We start from the raw sequence: 14,786 nt of genomic DNA on the forward strand, positions 1-14,786 counted from the left end.
TTTGTCACGCTCACAAGATTAACCATCACATGCACTGAGTTGTGTTCCCAGCCCAGATTCTGATCTGTTCCACCATAACCAGAGGCTATGTTCTCAGTCATACACCACACACGCTGCACTCACTATCTTCTTATCTTGGAAACTATAAAAAGGAATTATAGGTGTGTTTGTTCTTCAGGGTTTTAACGTCTTGTTTGACTCAAACAGTCTGTGTGTTGGCTACCTATTGTTTTGAGCATAGTGTCTCCAAACTTGCAGCTCAACGCAGCAACTGTTTGCCAGCCTCATGATTCTCAGTCTCCCAGGAAATCCAAGTGAAACTGTTAGCAGCTTCTCAAGACTAATGATGCTGAAGCAGCCACATCCCTGATTGTTTGTGAGCCCCAGTGGGCAACACATCAAAGTTTATAAAATAAAATGTTTTTCTAGACAGGGTTTCATTGTGTAGCTCTGGCTGTCCTGGAACTCACTATGCAGACCAGGCTGGCCTCGAACTCACAGAGATCCACCTGCCCCTGCCTCTGCCTCTGCCTCTGCCTCTGCCTCTGTCTCCCAAGATCAAAGGCATGTGCTGCCATCACCCAGCAAATTAAAATAAATTTTAGAACTGTTACCAGAGGCCTAACTCTGAGGATCTAAACATATCAGATTTGACCAGATGTGTCTTCCAGAGTCCAAAGAGCAGGCAGGCAGGCAAAGGTGGAAGGGGCGTAGAGGGGCGGGAGGGAGGGGAGGAGGGAGGGAGAAATGAAACAGGAAAAGAAGTTATTTTCTCTGTGCCCAGCTTGGGAAGAGAATGGATCCAGCTCCATCCTAAAATAGCTCCAAGATTATAAACAGAAAGGAGACAAAAACGGAGTGGGAGGAGACAAGGGTGTGACTTGTGATCTCAGTCAGAGTGGTTTGGTCCTACCTGGTCTCAGAGTTGGTTCTGTGGGTCCTGCTGGCATCAGGGAGCCATGGAAACTGATTGCTTGGCTCGATACTTTGGGTTCCCAGCAGGTGATTGACAGCAGCGTTCATTACTCCTGGAATTTGAATTAAGTTGCTGTGGTGGTCTGAATAAGTGTGCCCCTCCCTCATCATAGGCTCATAGATTGGAATGTTTAGTCACCAGGATGTGACACTATTTGAAAGGATTAGAAGGTACATAGCCTTGTTGGAGGAGGTGTGGCACTTGGTGGTGGGCTTTGAGGTCTCAGAAGCTCTGTGACACAAACCCAGAGTCTGCCTGTGTGCCATCCTTTCGTGATGAACATGGACTAACCCTCTGAAACTGAATGGAAGTCCCAACTAAATGCTTTCCTTTATAAGAGTTACCATGGTCTTGCCGGGCAGTGACGGCTAACACCTTTGATCCCTGAACTCCGGAGGCAGAAGCAGGCCGATCACTGTGAGTTTGCAGCCAGCCTGGTCTGGAGAGTTAGTCCCAGGACAGCCAGAGGCTACACAGACAAACCCTGTCTCACCGCCACCCACCCCCAAAAACTTACCATGCTTATGCTGTCTCTTCACAGCACTAGAACACTGACTAAGACCGTTGGGAAGGTGTAATAACTGGAAAGGAAGGAGCAGGTTAGAAGGTCAAAATAGAATCCATTAAGACATGAAGATCAGCCGGGGAGCAGTGGCACACACCCTTAGTCCCAGGCCTTGGGAGGCAGCAGGTGGATCTCTGTGAGTTCAAAACCAGCCTGGTCTACAGAGTGAGTTTCAGGACAGCCAGAGCTGCACATAGTTAAAACCATGTCTCAGAAAACAACAAACAAACAAACAAACAAACAAGCACCATAAACAAAACAAAACCAAAAAACCAACCAACCAACCAAACCCAAGCTCAAAGGACAGTTAGTGCCATCACACTGCTCTTTGCTTTTAGTTGCAGAGGCTACTGGGACCCAGGAGGGAGGACACACCTCCAGGGGCTAGCAATATCAAAAGAGAAGGACCACTGGCTGCCATATTGGAGGTCCTCTATCATATCTAGTCAGTGCTGTTGGAGTCATTTAATATAAGATTCTTTTGTGCGCATGCATGTGTCTGCACATGTGTGTGCATGTGCTTTAACATGTATGTGTGTGTAGGAGCCAGAGTTGGCATCCTGTCTTCCTTAGTTGCTTTTCACCTAAATTTTAACTTTCTTAAATTACATTTTATTTAGTGTGTGTGTGTGTGTGTGTGTGTGTGTGTGTGTGTGTGTGTTCATGACACTGCCACTGCACACATGTGGAGGTCAGAGGAAAACTTTCGGGAGTCAATACTTTCTTTCAAACCATGTGATTCTCAGGGATCAAACTCAGGTCAATGTCTTGGCAGCAAGCACTTTACCCGCTGAGCTATCTTGCAAACCCCAGTGTTTTCTGTTATTACATAAACTGTTATTTCTCTATAATAAAAATAAAACTTATTTTTACCTTGTTTTCTCTGGACAGGAGTCAACATTCTTTTCCCAGAGGCCTTTGATTATTTTGAAATGTTTAATAATATTTTAGGATATAAGAAGCTGTGCTTTCCCTCTTCGTAGTTTCAAATAACGACTGCCAAGTAAGGTGTTAGCAAGAAGTACATTTTCTTTAAAGGCATAGTCATGAGATTCAGGAAGGAGGGAGACTGAACAGTCAGATGCAAAGAATGACCAGTGCTTGTGATAACATCATTACTATTGTTTCTGACAGGCCTCACTGTGAGTTCCAGGCAGGCCCGGAGTACACTGTGTAGCCCAGACTGGCCTCATATTTATGATCCACTTGCCTCTGTCCCAAACACTAAGATTTTACACATGCCACAACACCAAGCTCAGTGTAGTTTTATTTTTAAAATCTGTTATGAAAATGTTTATATTTCCTTGTCTAAGAACTGATGGCAAAGCTAGATCCCCATTCTGTATTTTTGTTTTCAGTTTAGGACATGCCTGAATTAAATACTATTATGATTGTATTGTTTTGTTTTGTTTTTTTTTAAAGCAGATTAGCAATGAATAGGCCCTAGGTTCAATCCCCAGGACCACACAAACAAATAAATAAAAAATAAAAACAGGAGACCACAAATACTTTAAAAGGTATTTTTGCAAAACAGGGATATCCTGTAATGTTTAAATTATTAAATTCTTTTTTGTTGTTGTTGTTGGTTGGTTGGTTTTTTGAGACAGGGTTTCTCTGTGTAGTCTTGGCTGTCCTGGACTCACTTTGTAGACCAGGCTGGCCTTGAACTCACAATGATCGCCTGCCTCTGCCTCCCAAGTACTAGGATTAAAGGTGTGCACCACCATATCTGGCTTATTAAATTCTTTTAAAATAATTTATTTAATTTCACTTTATGTGCACTGGTCGGTGTAAGGGTACAGGATCCCTTGAGACTGGGGTTACAGACAGTTGTGAGCTACCATGTGGGTGCTGGGAATCAAACCTGGGTCCTTTAGGAAGACCAGACAATGCTTTTAGCCACTGAGCCACCTCTCCAACTCCAAATTATTAAGTTCTTAAGATCCTTAAAATAGAACCACCCCAAAAGGTAGCCACTATCTAAATGTAGCTGCTGAGTATTTAAAAGTGTGCCTCACCAGATTCAACTGAAATGTGCTTTAACTACAAACTGGACTCCAAAGACATAGTATGAGAAACGAGATTGGAGATTTTTAATAAGAATTAAATGCAGGCTGGAGAGATGGCTCAGAGGTTAAGAACACTGACTGTTTTTCCAAAGGTCCTGAGTTCAATTCCCAGAAACCACATGGTGGCTCACAACCATCTGTAATGTGTTCTGACACCCTCTTCTGGACTGCAGGTGTACATGCAAGCAGAGCATTGTATACACAATAATAAATAAATCAATAATATAAAAGCTAATAAAAAGAATCAAATACATTTGTAAATTTCCTATGAATTTTACCCTTTTTTTCTGGATAGGAGTCAACATTCTTTTCACAGAGGCTTTTGATTATTTTGAAATGTTTAATAATGTCTTAGGACACAAAAAATTTTTTTATTGAAATAATAATGTTCCTGATACATTAGGTTAAATGTACTATTAGAATTAATTCCATACTTTTTTTTGTTTTTTGTTTTTTTTGAGACAGGATCTCTCTGTGTAGCCTTGGCTGTCCTGGACTCACTTTGTAGACCAGGCTGGCCTCGAACTCACAGCGATCTGCCTACCTCTGCTTCCCCAGTGCTGGGATTAAAGCATGAATCATCATACCCGGCTTAATTCCATACTTTTTAAAGAGAAGTTGTTCTTGCGGTGCTGAGATCAAATCCAGGGCCCGGTGCATGTGAGGCAGACACTCTCCCACTGAGCCACACCCCAGCTCTAAAAGCCTCTAACACGCAGCCTTGTCAGGTAGAATACAGGACACCACTTACACCTCAGTTTCACATATCCCTGCAGAGGGTAAACTATACCCAAAATTGTCCTTTATCCAAAAATTGAAACTAACCATGTACAGTTTTTATTTACTAAGTCTGGAAACTGCATTAACATGGCTGTGCCGGATAAGTGTCAACTTGACAGGACCTAGAATCCCAAGGGGAGAGACCTCCAGGCACACTGGTAAGGGAGCTTCTAGATAAGGCGAAGTGGGAAGAGAGACACTAATAGTGCACAGCATCAGTGCCATGGCCTGGGGTCCAGGACTAAGTAAAGAGGCAAAAGCAAGCTGAGCCCCAGTATTTTTATCACCCCAGCTTCCTGGCTGAGGATAAAATATGGCAAGCAGCCTCATACTCCTCCGCCACGCCTTCCCAGAGCCACCGACTCTACCCTCCATCCATGAGCCCAAACAGACCTTTCTCCCTTCAGCTGCTTTTGTCTCTGCAACAGGAAAAGTTACTAATGAAACAACTTTAATTATAATGTACACCCGCTGCACATACTCTCACCTGCTACTGATGAGAAAGGTGCATCACCTGAGGTCAAAGCTGCTGTTCAAGCCAGGGTAATATTATAAGACCCACCTCAAAGAAAAAGAAATATAACTAAAATGACAAGTGTAACTTATTTGATTAGACAATGTTGCTTTAGACTCACACAGTTGCTGCTTTTTATGTTCAGTCTTTTTTTTATTATTATTAGGATATATTACTTGGATAAAATTAGGGGTTTCCTGGTAAGATTTTTGTTTGTTTTGAGATGAGTTTCACTGTGTAGCCACCACCACCCGGCTCCTTAATCTTGAAGTTACATTTTTACTATTTCTTACATCAACTAAGAAACAACAGCCGGGTGTGGTGGCACACGCCTTTAATCCCAGCACTCAGGAGGCAGAGGCAGGTGGATCGCTGTGAGCTTGAGGCCAGCTTGGTCTACAAAGTGAGTCCAGGACAGCCAAGGCTACACAGAGAAACCCTGTCTCAAAAAAGAAACAACATAATGTCTTAAGAACATAAAACAGAACGAGAGTCTGGGAATTAAAATTCATTGCCCTCTTTCTCACGACCAGTTTCTAACTCCATCGCTTTTCCCCATCCCCTTTTAATATATAGACTACTGTTATTTTATGTTATGTGTATAGGTGTTTTGACTGCAAGTCTGTGCATGCCTATTGCCAATGTGAGCCTCCCTATGCCTGTTGGGAACCAAACCAAGGTCCTCTGGAGGAGCAATATGGGCTCTTAAACACTGAGCTATCTCTGCAGCCAGAAAAGATGCCACTCTTTCCAGGAAAAAACTGCGACAGAGGCTGCTGTCAATGAGACTCTCAGATGGTCACAAAACCTCTATAACCCGCAACAAAAAGTTGAGAGGGTAGGCTGCTTAACACTTAAATTCTAAGCCTTTTTCCAGTGAGCACCCAGGATGGCCTTGGACTCCAAGACTTTCAAAGTCACCTTTTCCCCAAAGGGAACCCTGGGAATCTGCCTGGCCTGAAAAGACCCAAACCCGCCCCTTAGAGCGGACCTGTTCGGGGCGTGGTCCACAGACGCTCCGCCCCACCCTTTCAGTCTGGGCGGAGCCAGAAGAGACCTCCCCACCGTAGGGCGGGGGGGAGTGTGTGTGTGTTCCTACAGCGCAGGCAAAAGGGGCGGTGTCAGGCGAAGCCACACCCACCTCCCGCCCTCACAGTTCTGAAACCAGGCTCAGCCCCGCCTTCCTCCCCGTCCCACCAGTTTGGAGTCCTGGCTCGGCTCCGCCTCCGGCGCACGCGCGGCTAGCGCCCACCCTGCGTCACTCAGGCCCCTGCCCCGCCCCCCTCCGCGCCGCTCCTCAGAGCCGGGACGGCGGGGCGGGCCTTGCGGCCCAGGCCCAGGCCCAGAGCCCGCCCCGGCCTCAGGCCCTATGTAAAGTTGGCTGTGTCCGAGTCTGAGGCCGCAGAGAGAGAACTCACGAGCCTGGTCCTTGCTCACGCGCAGACGCGCTCAGCGTCCCGTCTCCCGAGGACGGCATGCGGGACTACGACGAGGTGACCGCCTTCCTGGGCGAATGGGGTCCCTTCCAGCGCCTCATCTTCTTCCTGCTCAGCTCCAGCATCATCCCCAATGGCTTCAACGGTATGTCAATCGTGTTCCTGGCGGGGACCCCGGAGCACCGTTGCCTTGTTCCTAACACAGTGAACCTGACCAGCGCGTGGCGCAACCACAGTATCCCGTTGGAAACGAAGGACGGACGACAGGTGCCTCAGAGCTGCCGGCGCTACCGACTGGCCACCATCGCCAACTTCTCTGCGCTGGGGCTGGAGCCGGGACTGGACGTGGACCTGGAGCAGCTGGAGCAGGAGAGCTGCCTAGATGGCTGGGAGTACAACCAGGACGTCTTCCTGTCTACCATCGTGACTGAGGTAGGTGGTAGCCCCCTTGTCAGGATCCGGTGACACTGCGAGCGACGGTTAAGGTCCATCGTCCAACGCAACACATGTTCCTGGTGATGGGCATCCTCCCGTCAGGTAGCCCAGGCACCGTTTATGAGAGGACTTCTAGCCACAGTATACCCCTCAGAGTACAAGTGCCAGGCTGACCATCCGTCTGTAGAGCCACGTTGAATACAGAGGCCAGCAGATACTGCCCTGGGACCTTGAGTGGTGGGACTTTCTCTAGCTAGTGATGTGACTCAGAGGGGCGGAGTTGGGGCTTCAGAGAAGTGCCATTGTCTTAGCTTCTGTCCAGAAAGGAAATGGTCTTTGCAGAATCTTTTAAAGTTAAGGAAGTATGTGTTCCAAAGTCTCTTCCCTTTCTCTAGTTTCTCTTCCTTCCCTCACCTATCCTCACTGCAAAATGAAATCTTGCCATGCCCCATGAGAAACTGTTTTCCATTTGTCCTTATGGATTGTTATTTCTTAAAGGATCTGTGCGTCTGAAACTCTATTCAGGGTGTCTTGTTGACCTGGAGTCTTTTCCACAGTATTCTGAGACAAGATCACTGGAGAGGTTAGTTAAGGCACATAACCTCTGTAGGGTGAGAGAAACCTAATTCCTCATCCCCTTCATTTTATTCTTGATTCTTTGCCTGGCCCCTTGCAGTCACTCAGCTGGAAATGTGGCGTGTGTCTAATGGTGCATGTGGATGTGTTTTGGGGGGCTTAGGCACCAATAGTAACTTCCTGGAGTCTCAGCAGTACAGCGAAAGAGCCTTATGTGATACCATTGGGCAGCAGGTGCACTGAGTGTCAGGCATTGGGACTGACCAGTCAGGCTTTCTGGAGGAGACAGCCTCTTGGTGAGTCTAGCCATTAGGTCCAGATCCAACAGCAAGACATGGCCACAGGAGGATGTACAGAAAGGAGCAGCAGGGAGAGGGCTAGGAGTCCCTGTGTGGCATCTAAGCCTCCTGGAGGGAAAGGCTGAGCTTCCCTCCTTACAGAGAGTGCCAGGTATGTTTTCTCAGGGGGTTGTCATCCTTCAAGAATAGAATCTAAGAGCGTCTCTAGATAGTTGCAATGTGATGCCTCCAAACCTGTGCCTATCTACTACATAAGTAAGTAGTAAGAGTGAAACCTGAGCTCCATTGGGGATTTTAACCTAGTGACGTCTTGCCAGGGCCAGGCATCACTACCTAACAAAAGAAGTACAGGTGCTGGGCAGTCTTTAGTCCCAGCACCAGGGAGGCAGAAGCAGTAGGATCTCTGAGTGCAAGGCTAGCCTGGCCAACAGAGTGAGTTCCGGGACAGCCAGGGCTACATTTCTGCTTTACAAAACAAACAAACAAAGAGTCAACTGAGTTAGGTAGCTGAGTGCTTTTTGATCTGAGTCCACAGAGAAGGGACTTTCAGATTTTCCACAGACTGAGCTCTAAACTCACAAGTGTTTGGAAGCACATGGGAGCTATGATAGCGAAGGCTGTTGGGACTGACGCACCAGTTCCCCAGTTCTGCTTGTGACTGCCCAAAGAAGGGGCAGTTGAAACCTGAAGCAGCTTCCTGGTATATCTTGCGTTTTTACCCTGACCTCGAGGGTGCTGGGCTTTTTGTAGTCATTTGCTCTGTTTCACTGTCATCCTGCTTGCTGCTCCAGTCAGCTCCCCAGAGGCTGCCTGAGCAGCAGAAAAGGCTCAGATCCTTTTGACCTGCTGCTGGTGCTGTTGCTGTTGCTGGTGCTGGTGCTGCTGCTGCTGCTGCCGCAATGTCAGTTTGTTTTGTTTTGTTTTTTCTCAATGGATCTCGATGTTATTGAGCTGTCTTAGCAGTTTCATAAGCGCTATGTGCCCTTTCACCTACTTACAGGTCAGCAGTCTTTACAGGAGGTAAACTTAATACTTCACTCAGCCCTTTTGTTTGGGAATACTGGAATGCCTGACTTGAAGTTTCAGGCTTGTCCTCTGAGATGAACAGCTACTGTTGAAAGCTGCTGCATTAACACTCTGATGACTTTTCCAAGGCCTGTTTTCCTTTAACCCAGACTTGGTCGGCTGACAACTGCCACTAATCAGTCCCTTGCCTGCTAAATGTCTCTAAACTTGCCCTCTGCCCCAAATCACAGATAGAGGTCTTTTAAGTACACTATTACTGAATTCCTCTTGTCTTTCTTTCTTTTTTATTCCCTATTGGTAGAAGACTGATTTTTTTCTTTTGAGTTAAATTACATGTACTAAACTCTGCAATAGATTAGGTTTGTGTCTCCCCAAATCTTGACAGGATGCTGAGTGAGGGAGATTTTTTTATTGGAACTTTTTTACTGAAGTGGTGAGTGAATAAATTATGAACCTTTCTAGAAGGCTTAAGAGCTAACTGATAGACAAAAGAGAAACTTGAGGCGTCACAAAACTGTCTGGAATGTTTTAAGGGAAATGTGACTCTCCACCTCGCTGACTGCAGCTTGGCTCTGTGTGTATCCAAAACCAGACAGTGGGGTTGCACAAAAGAAAGAGACCCTTCCTAGGAGGTCAAAGAGCTTTCTGTGTCCACGTTTCAGGAAAGCTTGGTGAGCTACCTGCTTGTAGGCTGGCCCCTCTTCGTCTCCTTGGTCATCCCTGGCACACCTGGAAGCCCTCAGACCCACCCCATCATGCTTCTGAATCCAGGACTGCCCCTTGCTCTGAGAACCTGGGGGATTCCTTAGGCTGCTGAGCCACCTGCTCTGTGGTTTCACGGAAACTCAGCCAAGCTTGCAGGCAGAGCTTTTCTTCATAGCTTTCTGGTGCCTGTGACTTAGGACTCCTTCAGCTGAAGTCTTGCATGGCTCTGCATTGTCTATTCCATACCTACCTCTGCTTTCCCTAAACTTCCTGCCTAGGCATTGACAGGACTCCAAGCCACTCTCTGTTGTTCTGGACTGGCTTTTCCATCAGCCTTGTCTCTTGCCTAGATCATCTTAGAAAACCGGAATTCCTTCCCACTGTTATCTACAATCACCTGGATGAGAATTCCTAGCATCCTAGATGGTAGGCTTGGCATGAGTCTGAAATCGAGGGGCTAGAGGCACCTGGACCCAGGTTCCCAGGACCTCACTGCCTGCCTGCCTGTACTAGCCCTCCCAGCCCCACCCCACCATCTCTATCTCTGTCTCTTTTTCTAGAGAATCACAGACTTTCATTTTTGCCTTTGCAGCGTCATGACAAACCAGAGCCGCCCCTTGTGGGCCCCTGGCCCCTTGTGCATGCGTAACCATAGTAGACACAGCTGTCAGGAAGCAATCAGATTGAGCCCCTCTCTCACTCAGAACTGTCACCCTGGGTCAGAGTTCTGATAGTGACACAAAGTCCGGAGTCATAGAACAAAGAAAAGGATTTATTGTAAAGATGGAAGTGTGGGGCTCATCTGGACTTTGTGCAGCTAGGCCCATTGCCTAAACCTAAAGGAAATGATGGTGCTGAAGGATGGTGGCCCTTTTGCCCATTGATCCACTCACCCATCCATCCATCATGTAGTTCCCAGGTCATCCCTCTGCTCAGGGCACTGTGGGGATGAGAGAGGCTTTTATAGCAAATACTACTTCTCTGTTTCCTGACAACCCTGAGGCAAAGAGCCACTATTATTTTCTTCAACTTTCTTTTGTGGGATTGAGTCTTATTGCATTGCCTTAGCTGACCACAAGTGATCTTCCTACCTCTAGTTCCTGAGTGATGGGACTACAAACTCTCACAGCTAGGTTTCACCATTGTAGTGGAAAGCAGAACAAAATGTTTTACGATAAATCGCCTTGGGTACAATTGATACCTGCTAGTATGCTTGATCACTGATGCAGGAACACTAAGTACATCTCAGGGAAGGCTTTTGCCTGTTGGGCACAGATCCTATCACTTTTCTCTTCCAGTTAGTTCAGGTATAAGAACATTTAGTCCCAGGAGACTATATTTTTTCTCTGTATGTGTGTCTCTTTTGCCCTACTCCCCTTCTTCTTAAAGTTGGAAAGCAATTTTCATTACATATGAAGCCAAGGGAGATACTTCTTTGAACTGGAGAGATGCCTAAGTGAGTAAGTGTGCTTACTGCACAAGCATAAAGATCTGACATTGAATCTGATCTCCTACATTAAAAGGTGAAAAGAAGGAAGGAAGAGAAGGAGAAAAGGGGGATGGCCATGAAGGGATTTCTAAGTGGTAAAGAACACTTTGTGCTCATCTGAGTTCAGTTTCTAGTACCCATGGGTGATTCACAACCACCTGTTACTCTAGCTCCACAGGATCCAACACCCTCTGGTCTGCACATGTCGCATATACTCACATTAACACATCCTCATACACACACACACACACACACACACACACACACACACACAGGCAGGGGGCGAGGGGCACAGCGAGATGCCAGACAGTGGTGGTGCACACCTTTAATCCCAACTCTTGGGAGGCAGAGGCAGGGAGTACAAGGCCATCCTGGTTTATAGAGTGAGTTCCAGGACAGCCAGAGCTACACAGAGAAACCCTGTCTAGATACACGGAAAAAAATATTTATAATACATTTACATTAAATAATAAAGGATAGGACCACCGCCTGGCCAACAGTTTCTGTTTTAAGATTTATATTTATGTATATGAGTATTTTATATACATGTGTTTGAAATACCACATCCAGGAAATACCTATGGAGGCCAAAAGAGGGTGTGGGATCCTCTGAGGGCGGGAAAGGTTAAACAGTTTGAGACATAAATGAGATAAAGAGTATATCCAAGTGGATAGTTTGAAAAGCCTTGACACCTGTGTTAATATGCCCTGGAACCTATTATATTAGAGAGGCACATTTCTGACTAGACATGTGGTTTCCTGGTCATGGCTGTTCTAGATTCTCCAAGTTTGGGGCCCCTCTTTTAGCTCTCCAGCCATGAAGCTTGACTCAATGGCAAAGTATGCTCATCCACCTTGGGTCCTGGGTTCTGTAAGAAAGTTGGCTGGGCAAGCTTCTAGCAGTGATGGTCTGGTCTTCTAGTGCTTTAGTTATAGCTGAGTAGCCAGATGAGTACAAGAATACTAGGTTCATGGGTAGCTCATCAAGCAGGGGTATTTAACTTTGATCCTGTGCGCCTATCATCCCACCACTCCAACTAGAGTTCAGGCAAAGTGCATTGGATATAAAGCTTGACAGGTAAATGAATAGGATGGACCCACGTTGTAAGTTTGAGAGCTCTTGTCTTTCCTGACTCTACTCATGGGCTCCATGTGGCCACTAGGAGACAAATATTGATGTAAGCCAGTGTCTTAGAGTTGTCAGGACTGTCAGTGGTGGGTGACCACATAGTTATGTCATTGAGTTAGCCTCTTACTTAGACTAAGGCCAGGATAAATCAGACAGGTGGGATGAAGGCCTGAAAGATGCTTGCCATGCCTATAGAGCAGTTTGACCTGCTTTCATGTGGTATCCAGCCTTGCAAGTGTGTTTGGGAGACTCACTTAAGTCCACAACTCTAGAGCTCAACTATAGAGCATTTCCTTTTCCTCTTTCTCCATCACCTCCTCTTCTCTTTTGTTGTTTTGTTTTGTTTTTGAGACAGGGTTTCTCTGTGTAGTTTTATAGACCAGGCTGGCCTCAAACTCACAGAGATTTGCCTGCCTCTGCCACTGTGCCTGGCTCTCCTCTTCTATTTAAAGACACAGTCTGATATATCCCAGGTTAGCCTTGATATTAACGTGTATCTAAGGATGACCTTGAGCATTGACATTCTGATCCTTCTTTCCAAGAGCTGGATTACACACATGAACCACCACACCAGGCTTTTGCAATGCTGGGCATTGAAGCCAAGACTTTATGTTTGCTAGGCAAGCACTCTACCAATTCAGCTACATCCCAGCCCTTGAGTATATTTCTTGCCTAGCTTGGATGTATCAGTCCCCAAACATCACAAGGGTAAACAGTATCTAGAAAAATGGTATCTATGAGTATCTAAAGACAAATTCTATAGAATAATTAGTGGTGATTTTTCAAAAACTATTTAATCATGCCTATCTTACTTGATAAAGTTGTAAGGAGGGTGAGGATACTAACAAACCAAATAAACAAATAATCATGTTAACTATTTGAGGCTTTGAGCTATTGACTGGAAATATGTCCTAAAAGTATTCATTCAAGCATAACATGTAAGCTTGTCTTCAGTTATAAATGTCAGGCTGTTACTTTTTTTTTTTTTTTTTTTTTTTTTTTACAAACAATGTGGTTAAAGCTACTAAGCTAAGTATAAAACTTGAAGGGGCAGTAATAGTTGATAAACAGCTTCTAACAACTTATCATTCATTCCATCTTTGTTTTAGCAATAGTAGTACATTTTATCATATTTAAGAATGACAGTGGCAGACTGGAAAGATGGCTCAGCAGTTAAGAGCACTGGCTGCTCTTCTAGAGGTTCTAAGTTCAATTCCCAGCACCCACATGGCAGCTCACAACTGTCTGTAACTCCATTTCTAGGGGATCCGACATCCTCTCACAGACAAAACACCAACACAAATGAAATAAATAAGTTATTTTAAAAAAAAAGAATGACAGTGGCTATAACTTAGTCTGTGACACACAGCTTCACAGAAGCTCAGAAGCTGCCGGCATTGCTGATTCCTTCAGCTTTATGACCCTAACCACTCCCAGTCTTGGCTTTAGCAGCCATGTGTAGATGCTGACCACTATAGGAACATTTGTCCACCTGACAGGTATCTGGGTGCTGGTACCACCAAGGCAGGTAGAGCCTGGAGGAGCAAGAACATCTAGGATCTGGTGCTTAGGATGCTTCACTCCTGTTGGTCTCTGCTTCCTCTTTGACTTCGGAACCAGATAGCCCCAAATATTCATTTGCTGGGTTGGGGACCACCACCCCACTTAGCCCATCCAAGTACATGTAGTAGAGAGCTAGTAGTATACCTGAGGTAGCAATGGAAGTTCTTTATGTCCAGCCAGCAGGGGGCCCCAGCCATGGGTGGCTGTATGAGCCTAGGACAGCAGAGAGGCCCAGTTGTTTCTTCCTCTGCTACCAACCTGGAAGAGAGTCTTTGTGAAAGCAGCACACCCCATCTCTATTGGTCACTGGGAAGGCAGTGTGCTCTGTGGAAGGCAGGCAATAGTTTGCTGGTAGGAGAAGCAGGTCTAGATTTTCATGAGGGTGGCTGTGCATGTGAAGTCTGCAGAGACTCCACTGTACACAGTCTCTGACGAGCAATACTTTCTGGGAACCACTGAAGTCCCTGTCTGGACTGTCTTCTAGTCTTCCAGCTCCACATTGGGCTATGGCAGCTAAATGTCTGTGTCACTGTTTCCCCATGTGCCCCACTCTTCCCTGCACACCTCATTTCCTGGTTATGGTAACTGTACATGGAACCACACAAGCAGAGAAACCTGTTTTCCACCCCAACCTCTGTTTTCTAGACAAGGAAATTAAGACCCTCTTCAGAATGATGAGTGGGGCCTTATGTGAGGTTGGAAAACCAGTTAGCATTTGATTAGCAGTTAAAACCCAGATTCCAGACTCCCTGCCCATAGTTCTGAGGCATATTGGGATGAGCCCTGTTGGCGTGTGGCTCAGAATATCACAGGGACTGAGGGACCATTGGCCTTGGTGGGAGCCCAAGCCAAGCTGAAGGAGCAGGTTTAGACAGAACACCCTAGGCCCTTTGGCCTCAGTCTTCCGCTGGATGCTTTGGCTCTTAGACTTCCTCAGTTGCAGTGGCCTGAAGTGCACTGAGCAAGGGTATCTTGCCTCTTCCGTAGCCCTAGACTCTGTCTGGATTCTTAGAAGTAAGCACACCAGGCCTTGCTAACTAGAGGTCAGTGTCTGGGTAGGGTGCTGCTGCCTGCCCCTCCCCTCTCCTCAAGCTGAATCAAGACATGGGAGCCCACTCTATGACAGACAAGATGGAGAGGGAGAAGCCACCTGAGTTCTCTGCATTGCTGCCCGGGTGAGCCATTTCCTAGATTAGTGAGCTCAGAGCACTCGGGGATGCAAGGG

General features: G+C 46.2%; 1 protein-coding gene across 1 annotated transcript in view; it reads left to right on the plus strand.

The window, feature by feature from the left end:
- The first annotated feature begins 6,164 nt into the window (after positions 1-6,164).
- LOC311587506 (organic cation/carnitine transporter 2) overlaps positions 6,165-14,786 on the plus strand; it is a 29,446-nt gene continuing 20,824 nt past the window's right edge. The window contains exon 1 of the mRNA XM_084764389.1: positions 6,165-6,772. Coding sequence (XP_084620515.1) covers positions 6,380-6,772 — 393 coding nt within the window. The 5' untranslated portion in view covers positions 6,165-6,379. The remainder of the gene's footprint in view (positions 6,773-14,786) is intronic.

The sequence above is a fragment of the Acomys minous genome, assembly GCF_964271855.1.
Source record: "Acomys minous genome assembly, chromosome: 16".
Taxonomy (NCBI): domain Eukaryota; kingdom Metazoa; phylum Chordata; class Mammalia; order Rodentia; family Muridae; genus Acomys; species Acomys minous.